This window comes from Schistosoma haematobium, chromosome ZW, assembly GCF_000699445.3.
Source record: "Schistosoma haematobium chromosome ZW, whole genome shotgun sequence".
Classification (NCBI taxonomy): domain Eukaryota; kingdom Metazoa; phylum Platyhelminthes; class Trematoda; order Strigeidida; family Schistosomatidae; genus Schistosoma; species Schistosoma haematobium.
Window position 1 is genome coordinate 3,984,933 of NC_067195.1, and position 19,851 is coordinate 4,004,783.

General features: G+C 34.8%; 1 protein-coding gene across 1 annotated transcript; it reads right to left on the reverse strand.

Moving 5' to 3' along the window:
- Positions 1–196: 196 nt before the first annotated feature.
- MS3_00002615 (uncharacterized protein) lies at positions 197–19,640 on the reverse strand. Its single transcript, XM_051210218.1, has 2 exons — positions 19,267–19,640; positions 197–430 (listed from the first exon to the last, which is right to left on the reverse strand). The coding sequence occupies exons 1-2, from the start codon at positions 19,554–19,556 to the stop codon at positions 337–339; spliced, it is 384 nt and encodes a 127-aa protein (XP_051070188.1). The 5' UTR covers positions 19,557–19,640; the 3' UTR covers positions 197–336.
- Between the last annotated feature and the right edge of the window lie 211 nt (positions 19,641–19,851).

Here is a 19,851-nt window from a genome sequence, read left to right on the forward strand (position 1 = left end):
TATATTAGAACATTAAGATTTTACTTTAAAAATTTATTTTATTTACTCAATAAATATTTTGCATTTTAGCAATAAATACAATCATAATACACATACACTTACACACACACACACACATAACCCCAATATTACTAATCACCATGACCAACAATATATATATATATATATATATATATATATATATATATATATATATCTGGTATGTATGTATGTATTTCCATATTGAATAATCATTTATTATTATTATTATTATTATTATTATTGTTATTATTATTATTATTGATTTCTAATATAATTCTGATCAGGATCATTTATAGAATATTCTATTAAATATTATTATATTAATCGTTGACGAAGATAATTATTGATTAGATCATATTTCATCAAATCATCATCCTCTTTAATGGGATTATAGTGACGTTTACCGAATCTAAATTGTATTAAAAAGAAAAAAAAGAAAAGAAGAGAAGAGAAAAAAACTTTTGTATGAAAATTTTTTTTACCAGGGGGAAGTGTATTATATCCCGATGAGGATAATGAATGGTAACTTTTGGGATTCTTTTATGAATCAATACTATACATAGATTTTTATCGTTTATATAATAAATAATCAAACTATTCATATTTGTGCTCTTCTCATGATAAGCTTTATTTTGACATATGAATTATTATTATACGGTTTATCATTCTTGAATTATGCCCCATGTCTATTAATTACTATCTCCCACATTCACATCCCCTTTTGGGCTAGATTTTGTACAAATGTTATTTTCTATTTTATGATATAATGTGATGTGTTTGGTTTGTATATAAACCCAATATGTTTGAAATGAATGATTGATATTGTAGAGGTTGAGATTGGTGTTGTGGACTTAAGAGGTTGGACTGGGGCAGGAAGCAGGACGGATAAGAACTCTAGGCTGCTCGTATTGGTTTTTATGTATCATTGGTCCGATAGATAATTTGCTGTTCTCCAATTGGCGGTATCATTACTTTATACATTACCAGGGCACACAGGCCACAAGTTATATCGGCGGGAGGGTAATATGTTTCTAAATGTTGGTTTTTTGTTGTTGTTGTTGCTATACGTTTCATTGTCCTAAAAGATATACTTTAATATCAGATTGGGTTTTGTGGATATTATAGTAATTTCAATGATTGAGATCGTGAGACAATTGAAGGTAGACCAACATGAAAAATATGGAAGCACTGAATGAGCGTTTTGTCCTAGTATGAGACTACTCAGCAGGGAGCATCGACGATCCCACTAGGTGGGATTCGAACCTATGACGTATCGGTGTTAATGTCTAACTTAAATTAATTCACGAAATTGAGCGACATATTCACCATTGTCTTCAGTGAGTTACTATCTCACAACAGACCCGGTTGAACTTCACTCACTAGTGACTGGCTTCAAGAGATATTTCCTGGAGTTCTAGTGGGAAGCTGTGAAAAGTGGAGTTCAACCGGGTCTGTTATGACATAGTAACTCACTGAAGACAATGACAGATGTGTCGCTTAATTTCGTGGATTAGTTGAAGTGAGACATTAACACTGTTGGACGCCAGATTAGTGATCTAGAGGTTAAGCGCTCGCGCACAAGACTGGTAGGCCCTGGGTTCGAATCTTGAGAGGCAGGATCGTGGATGGGTACTACTGAGGAGTTCCATAATAGGACGAAACGGCCATACAATGCTTCCGGGTTTTCTATGTTGATCTAGCTTCAATTAGCTCAAAATATATTTTAACTAGTTAGTTAAATACATGTACTTACGTGCCTTTATAAAAAAAATTATTGTGACAAACTGAAGAAGAAGACTATCGTGGTGAACTGTATATTTCTTTTCCCTTCTGTCTTTTTTTAACGTGGTAATGAAAATCGATACCATTGATCCAAATATTCACGAGTACTTGATAGTCAGTTATATGAATTTCTGCAAATTAATACCTTATAAGACGGGAATTTTGTTAAAAGTTTACATATTTTGTGCTTAAAATTTTTCATGTAGTTAAATATATAATATTAAATCGAGAGAACGTTGTTAGTCAACAGTGAATTGTCTGTTATGCAATGTTAGTTGAAGTTTATTGATCAAATACGATTGTTAGTATAGGGTTGTAGAGATTATTAGGTTATTGATTGAAATAATGAATCTATTGATGTTAGACCACCATTCAAAACCCGGAAGCACTGGACGGCCGTTTCATCCTATTGTGGAACTCCCCAGAAGTGCGCATCCACGATCCCGCACGCGGGATTCAAACCCAAGGCCTTCGGTTTAGCACGTGAACACTTAACCTCTAGACCACTGAGCCAGTCGGCATGCGACAGTGTTAATGTCTGACCTCAACTAATCCATGAAATTGCGCGACCATCTTCCATAGTACTGAAGTAAATACCTATCTCTACCCGATACAGATTAGCTTCACTGTTCACGGCTTCTCACTAGAATTCCGAGAATTGTCACTAAACTAAGTGAATTGGCATGATGGTACTATTTTGTTTGGATCTAAGATCGTTAGAAGCTTCTACACGAAGTAGACATTGATGATGTTCCTCTAAATAATAAAATCTCTTCTTCATTCATCCTTTAAATATTTTCTTAACATAGTCAACAGAAATGATTAGTCCAGTGAGTTTAATAAAAGACAACAATAGTATATGATCAAGATTGATAATGGTTTATTCTAATAGAACATTAGTTAAACAAATTGAACAAGTTTACAGCAGGTATATATAACTTAAAATCAACCTATTGTTTTAGCCTGCTAAGTACTATGTTTGGTATGAATCTGACCTCATGGTAATAAAGTACAGAAAGTCATTTGAACTTCTACATTAAACTATAAAAACTCAGTAGTGTTTAAGAAAGAATAGGATGAACAAAAACAAACAAATGAATGAGCATCATTAAAAAATAGTCTACTTATATTGAATTTACACTTGATTCTTGGAAATACTACTGTACGTAGCTGAAACTTGGAGAAATACTACAACCATCATCAAGAAGGTACAAGTTTTTATAAGTAATTGTCTACGCAAGATACTCAACATCCATTGGCCGGATACCATCAGCAACAGCCTTCTGTGGGAGAGAACAAACCAGCTTTCAGCTGAAGAGGAAATTAGGAAAAGACGATGGAAATGGATAGAACATACATTACATAAATCATCAAACTGCATCACGAGGCAAGCCCTAACTTGGAATCGTGAAGGGAAGTGGAAAAGAGGATGGCCAAAGAACACATTACATCGGGAAACAGAATCAGATATGAAAAAGATGAATAACAATTGGAAGGAGCTGGAAAGAATTGCCCAGGACAGGGTTGCATGGAAAATGCCGGTGAGCAGCCTATGCTCCTTCACGAGGAGTAACAGGCGTAAGTAAGTAGGTAAGTCTTGGAAATACGCAACAGAATATTGATTAGTATATTGTAATGAAAAGTACTATCATCCTTTAAAAATCGAGTGATGGACATAACGAAAACAGAGCATAACTGATTATCTATACAAATGTAAAACACCATTACAATTTGTGTAATATAGTCTAATGATATGTAATAAAATCTTAATTTTGTAATACATTTCATATATACAATAGTTCTGGTATGAATCGACTTATCTATTCATTTATCAATAATGATATAATTAATTTCTGATTGAGATCATGAATCTATTGATGTTAGACCACCATTAAGAACCTGGAAGCACTGGACAGCCATTTCGTCCTATTGTAGGACTCCTTAGTGGCCTAGTAGTTAAACGCTCGCGCGCAAGGCTGATAGGCCCTGGGTTCGAATCCCACGAAGCGAGTCGTGGATGCGCACTACTGAGGAGTCCCATAATAGGATGAAACGGACGTGCAGTGCTTCCAGGTTTTGAATGGTGGTCTAGCTTCAATTGACTCATTATCTCAAATATTGAAATTTCTACAATCTCCACAAAACTCCTTTTCTGTTTATATAATAAGTTAAGGAATGATAAAAACAACTCTAAAATTCACTTATTCATGAATCATATGATCATTTATTCAATTCCAAATTTTGTATTGAGAAAGATTGAAATAGATCAATGATTATCAATTGCAAATATTATGAATCGGAGCTGGACTAACTACACTTTGAAAGAACTCCTCCAGTAGCTCTTGTAGAGGGTCACTACTGGTTCAAAGCATTGGTAAGGGAGTAAGACTGGGTATGGGCTCAGAAACCTCATCCCACAACATAGCTAAAAAACGTTAACCAAAGGTGTATTAGCTACATTCTGAAACATGATTTAGAAATATTAATAACAATAACTAAAAGTGATGTAATGTGAATGTTATCTTAGAAATTTTTCAATTACTATGTAATTTTATGTATACTATGGTGTATAATAGAAATTTGAAAGAAAAGAGATTAACTTGAATGCATTTACATTTAAAAAGTAAATCATATTCTTAAATTCAATTCGTATTGTTGACTTGAATCTTCTCATTAATGTCTAGGACTGTAATTGATCAATCTCTTATTGGTATATCTACATCCTGTGTCCGATTGCCTCGATATTGCCTTAGGACGAAACAGCTATCCAGTGCTTCCAGGTTTTCAAAGGTGGTCTAACATCAATCAGTTCATGATCTTAATCATAAACTTAATAATCTTCACAACCCCTGTATGAGTTGTATTTGTTAGAATATCACGTCAAACATCATTTTCTTCAAGACTACAGATACAATTTATTGAGGTCTAGTCAACTGGAACGAATTATATATTCAAGTTTCTACTAATTGGTTGATTTCAATTACTGTGATATCGAGTCACATAATCAAACGAATATACTTCAATTTGATCAATCGAAAGCGTTCAGCACAGAGATAAAATATGCATAACTTTAGTTAATCCTAAAGGATTATTTCATTTACCTTGTATACAATTTTTAGTTTTATGATTTTTTTCTTCTTTTGATGAAAACAAAACTACCACATGTTGATAATTCCGTAAAAAAAACACATAAGAAATTTAAAGCAAAGATGGATAGTAGCTAACAATATAGGTATATCTAGCTGACGAGTCTCAAATAAGACGAAACGCCTATCCTCGATTCCACTACATATCATCATCCATCTTTGCTTAGAATACTTATGACTTCAGACAATATCAAGGCAATCCAACACAGAATGTACATATGTCAATCAAAAGAATTGAGACTAGAATGTCAGCGGCCAACGTAAATATACCGGAAAAAGACTGTATTTTCTACTTTTAGACCTGGCGACTGGGTGAAGCAGTGAGTAATAGTTAAAGTAACCTCTAGCTACTCTCCAATCAGAGTTGCGCAACATCTCTAGTTTATCTTTTATATATAATCTCATGGAGATAACTATTTTCTCATCTTGTTAATTTCATCCAGTTCTGATGATATGACAGCAGGAGAATTGATAAATACGTATACAAATAGTCGAATGTTGTTAATGAACATTGGTCGATCGTGGAATACTAATCGTAAGGTGGGTGCGAAGAAAGTTCTTTTGATAGTCACAAATTTTTCTCAAGATGTCCGCATATTTTTCACCTTTAAAATCGACGTCGGAGCATAGTTTGAATTGTATTTGTCAACAAATTTCTGTTGATACCCACTCTCGATAGCCATTTTCCATAAGAAGTCTACTTTATTATGTCGTTTTGGGACTGTGAGTTCTTCGTATCCATGTAGCAAGCTACCTTACGATTAGTATTTTACAGTCGACCAATGTTCAGTTGCAATTTATAGGACAAACTCTGATGTTTGACCAATTATATAGACATTAATCAATCCACCTGCTCACGTGGGCTACCTCTACGTGTCGTTCGGTGCGCGGTCTATACGAGAGAATTCAACAACACAATCCAACTTGGCTGAAAAGATGCAGAATCGGTTTGGTACGAAGTTCCAAAATCGAACACCATGTGGACACATGTCATTCGACTAAAATACATATAGTTTAGTCATCTACAATGTAAACAAAAAGCTGTCAAAGACAGTGAATCATCGTCTTTTCAACACTGCCGAACCTTTCACGATACATCTGGAAAACCCAGAACTATATATACACGAGAAACTATGGCCTTAATCTTAAAGTTTTTAAAACTCATCACTTTCCCTCCTGTCTTCTCAGCTAACCTTTTGCCCCCCAATCGACTCATTTTGTTACCATGCTTTTTCCGATCATAGAAGTCATCACAGCTTCGACATTTCATCTTACCACAAAATGCCATTTATTCTTCTTACTCAAGCTTATAGGAACTGAACCGTCAATTTACTATTAAGTATAACATTTATGTGTTTTAGTTTATTTCGCTCGGTTACTATATTTAACGAATCTATTACTGCTATAATGAGTAGTTGTTATTATCGTAATTAACTCATTACCGATTATCCTTCTGTAAAGTATATAGTTGCGGTTGTGCAGCTTTAAAAACGAATTCTTTGAGAAGAGAACTCTTCTCAGTGAGTATTTTCGTTTATTGAAATAAATCTGGACTGCATGGAACTATTATATCAGTGTTAACGAAGAATATAGTTATGCTACGATCAAATAAAAAATTGGTATGAAGTCGATAATTTATGTGAAAAATTACTATAAAGAGTCACGCGTTGCTTTAGTGATACGAATCCGTTGTCTGCCAATAAACATAGCACGAATAGGAGCATTTTCGTTTGAATCAGGAATACAGATGGCAACTAAGTCAGCCGTAGTACCAACACAACCAATAAAATCCCCCAAGCTCACATGATCTTGACTAAAATTCAACAAACAGGAAAGCAAGATGAAAGCCAATGTTAAAAACAAGTATTTAAAGGTTGAAAATATCACAATGAGATATTCCCAAATTAGCTATAAGAAATTCTATAGGAAGAGTAAATAGAGTTCCCCATAATTATTTGTCTGAAAAGAGATTAGGACAGATTTCAAGAAAATTTATGATAGACAATCTGGATGTAAAGAGGATAGCTCAACTGGTGAGATGTGCGACCCTTGGTAATTTCATAAATTATGAAACCATTCCTTAAGAGTTGGAAACGACAGTCTTTGGGATTAGTCAGAACAGTTTTCCTTAATTATTAAGTGCACCTATTGTTCCCAACTCTGTATCACAGACTGACCTAAAGATTACGGAATATTTACGTAAGGATTGGAAAATTGTAAATTTACGGACTTAGGCTTATTGTCGCACATGCAATCTGGAAAAGACCGGATTGTAAGAGACCTTAAGGTAGAGTTCGACTCCGTTGATCATGAAGTTTTGTGGCAATGTTTTTCATTGAAAGGTGAGACATGGCCATTAGAAAAGAGGATATTCGTAGGTTACTGGTATTCGATTATATGTGTCTTCGAAGCATTGCTCGTCTATTTCAGGTCCAGGAAGCAAGTAATGCCTGAGTTAGGAACATGATGCTAGGTAAGGATGACAAATTGACTGACGATGTAGTAAATCTTCATCGACTGAGATGGTTGGGAAATGTCACGTATGCCCAACTACCATCAACCTTAACGACCGGTTTCCTGATGGAGTAGAACGGGAAAAAGCCAATAAGCAGTCAAATAAAAACAGGGGACACATAGACCACTGGACTTAGCCATGTTAATAGGTGTGAACTGCCTGGCTGGGGTCCGCACGATAATCGTAACCAATGGTTAGTGACTTTAAATGACATGGCTCAAAATCGTTTGCAATGACACAGATGAATCCATTTTTGTCTTACCTCAAATCGTGAGATTCTAAATTTTCCAGGACGTATCTTATCTTTCCTTCACTAAATTATATTTTCTTGTCGAACTGTATCCTCGATGCCTGATCTTCCTATTCCCACTAATACTGTTACTACCTTCACTATTCCGGGATTTCCTGCTTCAGTTTGGGCACCGGGCAGTATCCCGGCCCTCATACAAATCATTCGACTTATGTGGCGCATATCTGTTTGGTGCCTCCTTGTACCAATGTTTATGTGCTTAAATAAATAAACTCCACGTTTCGGCCTGACGATTTCATCTCGGTGTGCTAAGGGGTAGGGCAACATGAACAGATGTACATACGTATCAGGTTCTACGTTGTGAATGACTGACTGAAATTGTAAGGACTACAGAAGCCCATTGATCATAACTGTGACACAACGAATTGGTAAGAGAATTCACACATTTTTGTCAAGTGACTTAAACCAATATTTTTCCACTTTGAATGGAATGGTAAGTGAAGCCAGTTTACTTACACAAATTCGTTAAGCGCAATACTTTTCGACTGCCAAAACGGAAGATAAATTTAGCTCATAGCAGATCATTATCACAATCCAACAGACGATTTCAAATTACTTCAGGTCCAGTACATATTCGAGTTATCAGCAAATGACCCCAGTATGAATCATTTAAGCATTCCTGAGCCAGAAACTGTGATCTGTAGGTAATCCTGGCGATGGTGGTAATTATCGGGAATCGCTAGTGATTTATACAGTTACAAAAGACAGCTGTCAAACGAACATCCTGTCCTGATATATATAAATTAGTCATATATTTCTCTGAAGTGATCGCTTCAGGGTTGAACCTTAGACATAAACAGCCTAGATAGATATGCGAATAGATAACTGAAATACGCACACTTTAAAACTAGGAAATCATTTGTAGAGATGACTGGGCAAGTCTGCCTGGGTCCATCACTTTGCAGTAGTTTGAGAGTAAAACAGCACTCATTTTGCACCTATCATAGCTAGCGGTTTAGGGGTAAATGAACAGCAAAAAGTTACACAAATATTTTCTACTCAAAAATAAAAACAATTTATTTTAGTTCTTGTGAATTAAAAACAAGTAGCAAATGTGTGAAATACAATGCTCACTAGGAAAACGTAGAACAATGACAACTCACTACCCAGGAAGAAATATCAAGGGCTTTCTCTCCTTATTAATTTTTGGAGAAGATCTGATTCCAATGGATCATAAGGTATCAGTGGAAGAGAATGTCCGGGCACCAACACAACATCCTTGCGATAAAATGCATACATATGAGTCTCACTCCCAGGCTCCAAAACGTTCTCCCGCCTACATCTACAAAATCTGTTCCAAGATACTAAAAACTACTTAGATAGAAGTTAAATTACTTGATGCAAACCAGGAAGAGTCCTATCAAAGTTTATATCGGAAGCGCAAATCTCCTCTCCTGAAGGTGGAGGTGACCCCACAAAGGCAGTTTGAAGTTCTTCCATCTTTTCAATGATTAAAGTTCACGGTGCAATCTTTCCCAATATCCATTCTCCAAGACACTTGGGACGGACAGAAACGACAGCAGAAGCAGTTATCAGTTGAATATTCGCGCCAGATCTCTATTCGCATTTGATTAGTCCATTAATATAGGTATTTTAGTTCAGATTTAGATTCAGATTTGTGTAGTAAGGACAGAAGGATTACGGCCTATTTTAGTCCTTTTCTACTATGCTCCTGTGAGTGTCCAGTCTTCTCTTGAAAGAGTCAATTGAAGGTGCGGTCACCACTGCTTCAAATGGTTCAAATGGTTGTGCACGGAATAGAAGAAGCTTTCGCTTAACAGGCTTCCGTGTCTAGTAGCAGGAATCACCAATACCTCCAGGCAGGAACCTAGGTATGTTAACAATAAAAGAGGAAAAGAAATTAGTAAATCACTGTGTGATACTATCCTTAGTCCTTAAGAATAGATCGAGTTGCCTCTTAAAAGGACTCCTGGGAAGTCGCTTAGACTAGCTCGACCGGAAGCGAATTCCAGCATTTGACGACTCTTAAGGAGTAGAAGTCGTGTCTACAGTCCGTTCTGCTATGTTGTATCTCCAGTTTCTAGGTGTTACCTGTTAGGTTAGTGTTGGAACTAAGCTTAAGTAGGTGTTTAAGTGGATGTCCAGAAGTGTTAAGGATACTGTAAGCCATTAGAACGTCACCTCTAAGACGCCTATACTCTAATGAGTAAAGGTTAACTGATTGAAGGCGCTCTTCGTAAGGTTTAAATTTGAGTCCTCGAACTGATTTCGTGGCTCGCCGTTGGATACGCTCCAGAGTGTCCTTATCCTTTTGGAGTGAGGGGGAAATACTGTGTTTCCGTATTCTAAATAGGGACGGATAAAACTATTGAAGATTGTATGGAAAATTCGTCCGTCAAATTGGCCAAAAATGCGCTTCAATGTTGCCAGTGCAAGGTTTGCTCGGAAGGCACTTTTGTCACAGTTAGCATAAGACTTTAAATCGTAGGGCACCGGGACTCCTAAATCTTTTTCGACTTGGGACTACTAGAGAGGAGTTTCCTAAGTTATAACTGTAGTCTGCAACATGTCGCAGATGGACTCCTTTACACTTTGAAGTATTAAAGGTAAGCCGGTTATCATCGAGTCAGACCCCACTGAAGTGCCTGTATATCGTCTTGGTTTCGTATCCCTCTCTCCAAAGTTTCGCGTCGTCGGCAAAAAGTAATAAGTCTGATGTTACCTGTTGAGGATGATCATTTATGTATATCAAGAAGAGAAGAGGTCCTAGTACTGAACCCTGGGGGACCCCACTAGGACATTCCATAGCCTGAGATAAAGTGAAATTAACCGTGACCTTAAAATGTCGATTTTTCAGGTATGAAGTGAGCCAATCGATTAGAGGTGGTCTGATACCCAATCGTTTGAGCTTATTGATAAGACATGTATGGTTAACCTTACCAAAAGCTTTTGAGAAATCTAGGTAGATGATATCAAACTTCCCTTTTGGTCTTCTACAATCAGGACCAAAAGTCCTGGGTTCGATCCCCACTGATGGGATTGTGGATGTACACTACAGAGAAGTCTCATATCAAGGCGAAACGGTTTTTCAGTGCTTACAGATTTTTCCTGATGGTCTAACTTGGATAGCTTTTTGAATTCAATAAAATTAATTGTTTACTTGGCCTAGTTTTACAGTATTATAGTCACTTGAAAGGGAACAAAAATTACTTCAAAAAGCTTTTCGTTAAATTAATAATTATGTATGGTTAACTTCCTAAAATACTCATTTAACTAGGTTTAATACAAGCTTTATTCAAATTATTAAGATTTTCATGTCAGAAGTGAGATAATTACTCACTTAAGACAATGGAAGTTGGTTGTGCAATAACGTGTATTGATTGGAGTTAAACATCAACATTGTTGAATTCCGGCTCAGTGATCTAAAGGTAAAGCGTTCACTTACTTGAACGAAGGTCTTGAGTTGAATTTCTGCGCAGAAGATTGTAGATGCACATTAGATAGGGGTTCCATACTATGACAAAACGACCGTTCAGTGTTACCAGGCTTCCAATGGTCATCTAACTTTGATCGGTTTTCTGAATCATAAATGGGTGTTAAGTAATAAGAGTTTCAGAAAACAAATGGAACTTCAATGTCGAAGATTAAGGCAATCGCTATCGAATAAATCAATTTTCATTTATAATAATTTAAAATATTAAACAAATTTCACTAGGGTGTTTTGTGGAGATTCTAGTAATTTTATATTTGAATTCAAGAGTCGATTGAAGTTAGATCAACATGGAAAACCTGGAAGCACTGGAAGGATGTTTCACTCTAGCATGGGATTCCTTATCAGGACGCATCCATGATCCCGTCTCGCGAGTGAACGATTAACCTCTAGACCACTGAACCAGTCGGCATCCAACAGTGTTAATGTCTAACTTCAACTTATCCACGAAATTGAACGACACATCCATCATTATCATCAGTGAGTTACTATCTCACAACAGGCTCGGTTGAACTCCAGTGTCCACTGCTTCTCACTATAACCCCAAGAAATCCCTCTTGAAACCAGTCATTAGCGAGCATATGCCGATTCAAATCAGAAAGGTGTTTTTGTATATATTATAGTAATTACAATGGTTGAAATCATGAGTCAGTTGAAGCTAGACCACCATGGAAAACCTGGTCTGATTTCAATTGACTCATGAATTCAACTATAAAATTACTAAAATCTCCACAAAAACCCCTACTGCATATTTGTTTGATATTTTAAGAACTATAAATAATACCTGCTTGTGCAATGGGGTGAAGTTTAACTCTAAGATGCGAGTATATCCAGGTAACAAGTCTCAAGTAGGACGAAACGTACGTTCTTGGATTCCAATTTTAGCCATCATTCAATTTTTTTTTTATAAAAGAAGTTTCAAATTCATATACTTACTAGGATTTGATCATCATAAAAATACGCTTTAACGCTATGAATATCGATACTATTCATGTTACAGAGTATTGATAATCCATTTGATTATAATAATGAATGATATCATTTGAATCTGGGGGTATTACTTCGGTTACAACAAAAGAAATGAACACCTTCGTAACATGTATGCCCTTTTAGTTAATTGACTGTAAGAAAAATTAGATTTGATGGAGACTCATTGATTTAATTCATACCTATGGATACTGTGATACATTTAAACCACTGATAATAAATTCTCATTTGAAAACAAAGGAGGAATTACTTTAAATATCATTCCTTATTAACCAGTTCGTTACTATTCAATTCAATCCTTTGAAAAGATGCCATAATTTGGATGTGATATGAATTCATAATGCATCCTATACTAAAATAAAACAGAGTCTAATTCTTCTATGGTTTTAATAATGACTGTTCCGTTAAACCCATTTCATGATACGAAATGTTGTTAAACTAAACAAACCCGACAAATAACATTTTAAGAATATTAAACAGTTATAAGGATTTACCTGACTACTAAATGAATATAAAAGATTATCATAGAAAGGTTATGTGGATATTATAGTAATTTAATAGTAGAATTCATGAGTCAATTAAAGTTAGACCAACATGGAAAACCTAAAAGTACTGGCTAGCCGTTTCGTCTTATTGTAGGACTCCTCAACAGTGCGCAATCACGATCCCGCTCTACGAGATTCGAACTAGTGGAGTTCAACCTGATCTGATGATAATGATGAATGTGTCACTCAATTTCATAGATTGATTAAAGTTAGACACCATCGCATGTTGGACGTCTCAATGGTCAAGCACTCGTGCGCAAGACCGATAGGTCTTATGTTCGAATCCCCTCAGGTAAGATCATGGATGCGTTCTGTTGAAGAGTCCTATATGGATCTAGCTTTAATTGACTCATAATCACAACTATTAAACTATTCAGTACTTTAAAAAATTTCAATATTAAAGATCTCATCATAACTTTTGTGTTAAATGTAACATACAAACTAAAAATAACAATCCTATTTAGAAAGAAAAAAGATAGAAAGAGAACAATTAATTATACATAAAACATGTTCTAACATTAACAACAAAAATCAGAACACTTCTTCTCTATAACTAAATATCCTTTAAACTATAATATTCACTAGTCTATCTAAAATTTTAAAAAAAATTAAATAATTAGATTATAAAAATAGATATATCCTAAATGATATATCCTTCTTAAATTATTTCCCTTGGCAACAATTTTCCCGCCTCTTTTTTTAAAAAAAAAACACCTACACATCACAAAATACCTCACAGTGTCTGAAATTAGTTTTGAAGGATAATGTGGTTACAAAAAAAAACAAAAACAAAATTTATTTCCTGCCTTAATATATTTTATGAAGCCATGGATACACCCCCCCCTTCTTTATAATTAGTGATTTCATAATTATGATTATTCATAAATAACTAATTAAATTTTATATTTTATAACCGGAATTCATTAAATGTTAGAATTAAAAGCAAATGAATTACTTCTATTATGTAATATATATATATATATATCTATACGTTCCCTGACGACATCCGTCCAAAAAGTAATGAGTAACATTAAAAAAAAGGAGTAAATCTTTCTTATTCCATTCATAGTTACTAACAGATACTAATACGGTGGTAACAAAATTGTATATACATATAGTGAAATTGGTTCAGCTATTATTCATAAAAGGTAGTAGATTTGTTTAAGGATAGCAGGATACTTGAACACTAAGTATGATATGTAACACACTAGAGTGAGGAACGGTAAATGAATGACAAAATGAAATGTAATAGAAACATATGGAAGAGTAAATATATTACAATTCAAATTAATAGTACATTTCATATCTTTCATTGTACATGTTCAACACAAGAAAACGTTTTACAATCTAACACTCAAAACCAATGAGTACTCCATAGATGAACAATTCGAACATCACAGAATCAAGAACAATCTATCAGAAATAACATTTATCAAGTAACACACTCAAAATTTGATCCTCATATCAAGAACACAATGATAACAATATGAGAAGTAAAAGAAGTTATTCAAAACTGAACGATGTAAATATACATCACATAGATTAAACAAATTCAAGGAAGAAAAACTACAACATGATGAGCATGATCATTATCTCAAACAACATAATCAGTCAGTGATCTACTCATATGTATGTACCACTGAAATACACTTCGATACAATTCAACTATGATCACCTCGCCACCTCGTACTCACAAATATGTGAAAAACAACAGAATTCAATATTGTCAACAGGACAACTGACAACCATTCTCACTAGTCCTATCCTCCAACGATCTGACTGATAGAAACTCTGGAAGTATATCAAACATGATTATATTGTGAATGTTGAATAATATCTCTAGAGTTTCACACAACACAAGTCGCTGGTTGTCACCGCTTTTCAAATATCTGGTGGATAACACTGATATGTATGAACAGATAGTGAATACTGGATTGCAGTATTCCATCATCAATATTGAGTGGGAGATTGATCCATCACACAGATGCATCTCAAACTGCACACAATAAGCAGTCACCATACCATCGACACATATCATATCAGAAATTTAAACACCGATTCAACAGATTTACTCATCAACACACATTCATTCAATACAACATCAACATCTCTCAACAGACACAATGTATAAACAATCACAACTCATCATACATTCAACGAAGTTCTCTCACAATCACTCAACATCGAAGGACTGACTGTTCGAGAACAATCACATTTTCATTGATCCCACACTCACACACTCAACATACAGATCTCTCAACAAAACACACAGTCTACACAAAAGCGAACAATTCTCACCGACCACAATGAGTTCATGTTGATTTCTATTTGTCATTATCATTATATATGCCAAAAATCGTAACCAATATATGCAACGGGATGGAGTGAAAAGAAATCGAACGGAAAAGGATGAGATGTCAGTGTGGATTGTTTGAATTTAAAAGATGATTTATATGAACGTGTGACTTGTTTCAATTAGACGATAATCAATGATATTGTGGTAACACAATAACTAATATATTGGTAGTTTGATACTGTTCACAACAACAATGCACATGCCCGGTTGCAACAGATATGGGATTTAGTGTTTGTCTTCCTTTATCCATCTATCTTTCAGTATTTCGTAAGAATGACTAGTTAACGTAGTTGCAAATAAAATAATGTGAAACTGAGATGACAGTACATTAAATATTTTCTACACAACCTATATATCATGTATTTATACATATTGTAGTGAACGAGAACACAATTGGGGACATTCGAATGTATATGAATACAAAATTACAGAACGTCTTAATAAATTCTGCGAACAATACAGTAACTACTTCAGTTGCAACGTATCAATCAATTGTCTCAGTCTTGACTGTTCTTTCATTTCCACACCAATCATTCTCTATTCTCGTTCTATTCTCTTCGATCTTCTTAACCTTTTACGTCTCATATTTCACTTTCGATTGATAATATATACTACTTATATCTGCCAATATCAGTAGCACACATCACAATATGAAGAATTCAAATGGCAGTACAACATATTACATTTTTTTTTGTGTGTGTGGATAGATTATATCTCTCTACTTGTACATAATAAGGTAATAGGATCTGATAAAGTTAATCAATAAAAACAATGAATAGGATTTAGTCAAATGTATAGAATCCAACTAAATTAAATTATCCTTAATATAACTAATTGGATATTGAAATTTATCCATTCCATGAAACAATACAAAACAAGTGACCTGTTTCACATTCACATTTGTTCAGTGTTGATTTTTTGGAACAAACAACTATTTGACTCTTATGCAATTAGTCCCTTTTATGAATTAAAATAAAGCTAGAACAAATATAGATGTAGAATAATACGAATCCGTTTTTGTTGTCGTGGTTTCTCATCATCAGCTGTTTACAATGAAATATGTATTAGAGTTTTATATATTTTCTGGTTAGCGTCTTTTTAGAGAGTTAGTGTTCTACGGAATTGGGTCGCTAACCCCATGCCCAACCCTCCTCCTTTATCTGGGCTTGGGACCGGTAGAAGCCCCAGGAGGGACTCCAGACGGAGGAAGAAATCAGGAAGGAACGCTGGAAGTGGATAGAAAATATATTGCGAAAAGCACCCAACTGCGTCACAAGACAAGCTTTCACATGGAATCCTCAATGTCAAAGGAAAAGAGAAAGATCAAAGAACACATTACACCGGGAAATGGAGATAGACATGAGAAAACTGAACAAGAATTGGATGGAACTAGAAGGGAAGGCGGAGGACAGAGTGGGTTGGAGAATGCTGGTCGTCGGCCTATGCTCCATTGGGAGTAACAGGCGTAAGTAAGTAAGTAAGAATTTTACTTAGAGATAAGATATAGGTATGGAACAATTGACATAAGTGAATGTAAAGGATCGGAATGATAAATATTATCAATGTTAACTATATATATAAGATAAATTTTGTGATAAATTTTAGAGGTAATAAAGGGTTTACATAAGATTCATGGAATTAAAAACTGAAGTGAGACCAAAATGGAAAATCAGGAAGTACTGGATAGCCATTTCGTTCTAATATGGAACTCCTCAACAATGTGCATCCATGGTCCCGCCTAGAGAGATTTCAACCTAGGACCTATCAGTCTCGCGTGCGAAGGATTAACCTCTAGATTACTGAGCCCGCCGGCACACAATGGTGTTAATGTCTAACTTCAAATAATCCACGAAATTGAACGACACATCGATCATTGTCATCAGTGAGTTACTGTCTCACAACAGACCTGGTTGAACTCCACTGTTCACTGCTTCTCACTAGAACACCAAGAAATACCTCTTGAAACCAGTCATTAGTGAGCATATGTTAATTCATATCAGAAAGGTGTTTTTGTGAATATTATAGTAATTTCAATGGTTGAGATCATGAGTAAATTGAAGCGAGACGAAGTCGTGGGTGCACACTGTTGAGGAGTCCCACAATAGGACGAGACAGCCATACAGTGCTTCCAGGTTTTCCATGTTGATCTAGCTTGACTAATGATCTCAATCATCGAATTTACTACAATCTCCACAAAACCCCGTTTTCAGTTATTTGTTTGTAAGTTTACATTTGTAATCTGAATTATTTACAATTTAACTTAAGTTATTTTATTACTAACACATAATACTGTTGGACCGCCTATGCTCCTCTACAAGGAGTAATGGTCGTAAGTGATATATATGTAACTCTTATTATTCTATTTCCGATTAATCAATTTATGTAGTATCATTGTTTATCTGAATAGTCTTTTAAATAACAACACTATAAGAGAGATTGACCAAATAAGACAGATAACCGGAATACAAAAAAACCCTATGGAGACAAAAAATCACAGACAATGTGATTAGAATGAAGTAATAACCGATAAATTCAATTGAACACGAAGCAAGCACAGGTAATGTTCTCCAGAAAACAAAAAGACTAACATATAAAGAATTTAGCTCAATATACAAAAATATTCATATGAGCTGTGAATTAATTCAGTTATTTATTTTATTTAAACACTTAAACATTGATACAACAAGACATCAAATACATATGCATCACATAAATCATTCGATTTATGTGACAGCTGGCATACTACCCAAAAGCTCAAACAGAAACAGGTAGTTTTCTTAAGGAGCCATACTCGGAGCTTACGACCTAAAGGTCTGATCCAAATGGCAGTGGAGCAACGTCATCAAATGCAGTTCCATGGTAGCCAGTGACCAACGATTGGTTCATATGACATTTGTTCCTTCAGGATCATATAGCCCATATGCACCATTGGTTTGGAATTAGGGTTTTTCAACTCCCCTATGTGGATTCTCCGTATCCACCAACGGGGTTAAATCACCGGACATTCACATTTCGTTCTCTCAATTTCATAAACAACACCCCTACCACGAGAAGGCAGTGAGTAGGACTCTCCTGGCAATGGCTTTATGCACCAAGGCCATCGGTTCAATTATCATAGATGATCCTATACTCCATGATATCAGTTTATGACTAATTAATTAGGAAATTTATATGAATAATCATGTTAAACATATCCAAACATATTCAATAATAAATATGTTAATAATAATGATAATTGTAGTATCGGTTGACATGTTAAGCTCATATATCTTATTCTACCTTTCGGACAGGTCAATCTATTCATTCTACTTGAGTCACATTTCGCTTATCAACCTTGATTGTTTTTATATGGGCGCATATATCTGTGTACACTTCTTCTCCTATTCAGCACATATCCGTAGCCTATTTTGGTGTGACTATAAATATTGATTAACACTTGACTAACGGGGAGTTGGTTTGCCCGCCATCTCCACTGCACGTCGTTCCACTTCGCTCTATTTCATTCGCTTCATATACAAAACATATGTATTCAATAAGCCATTCTCGTTGTTTGACTTATTTAATTCCATTATTGATTAACGCGATTTAAGTCGATGATTAATATACGAGGATAGGCGACATATATATTTTTTGACAACGATCATTCATATGACCTAATTGGATCAGTCAAATCCTAGGCCACTAGAGTGGACAACTCTTGTCAACAAACATCGTTCATTCTAATTGATGTCAAATGGAAGGGCCCCAATAAATAATAACAAATATAAATAGTAAACAATGATGGGTAGTGGCTAACAGTGGAATCCAGGACGGGCGTTTCATCCTATCTGGAACTCGTCAGCTGGATGTACATGCATCTCAGAGTTAATGTTCAATCTGGGACTCGAACCCAGTACCCATTCAGCTGACGAGTCCCAAATAGGACGAAACGCGCGTCCTGAATTTCACTGCTAGCCACTATCCATCATTGCTTACAAATAACTTGTGAAATAAGGTAATATCGAGGCATACGCACAGTATGCACATATGTCAATAAAAGACTGATCAATTGCAGTTTTAAACCTCAATGGGAAGATACAAGCCAAATAATACAAAGTGTAATATAAATAGTACTAATAATTACAACAAGAACAACAACAAATGTATTCATTACCTTGGTCTACCTCTAAGCATATAATATGCATCAAGATTTTCCATATATTTATTCAATGCATCACTAGTATAAAATAATGACATAAGTTTAGCTAATGCTTGAGCACGTTGTTGATCATTTTGTATAGTTGAAGGATTATTGTTATTAAGATTTAATTCATCTCCATTAATTAATATTGAATTAGATTGAAATAAAATCAATTTAATTAGTAATATAAGTAGTATACTAAATGAATTCATTGATTTCACATTCCAATTCAATGAACATTTTCTATACATATGATAACTCATAATGGTTTGTTTTTTTTTGTATTATTTCGAATGTTTGGCAAATTTCTTCAATCAAGAGTTACTACTAAACTACTATTGTTTATTTATACATGGAATAAACTAAATTATGATTTGTTATTTACTTATTTTTTTATGATGAGTAGTTTTCTCTTGATGTTGATTGGTTAGTTTGTACTTCCCACTGAAAAAAAAATTTTTTTGGCGAGACTCTAATTTATAGATGAGCCAATCAGAGGCGTTTTTAAAGATTTCAAAGTTAAGGTGCTAACTTTAGTGCTGAATGCTAACGTACAAT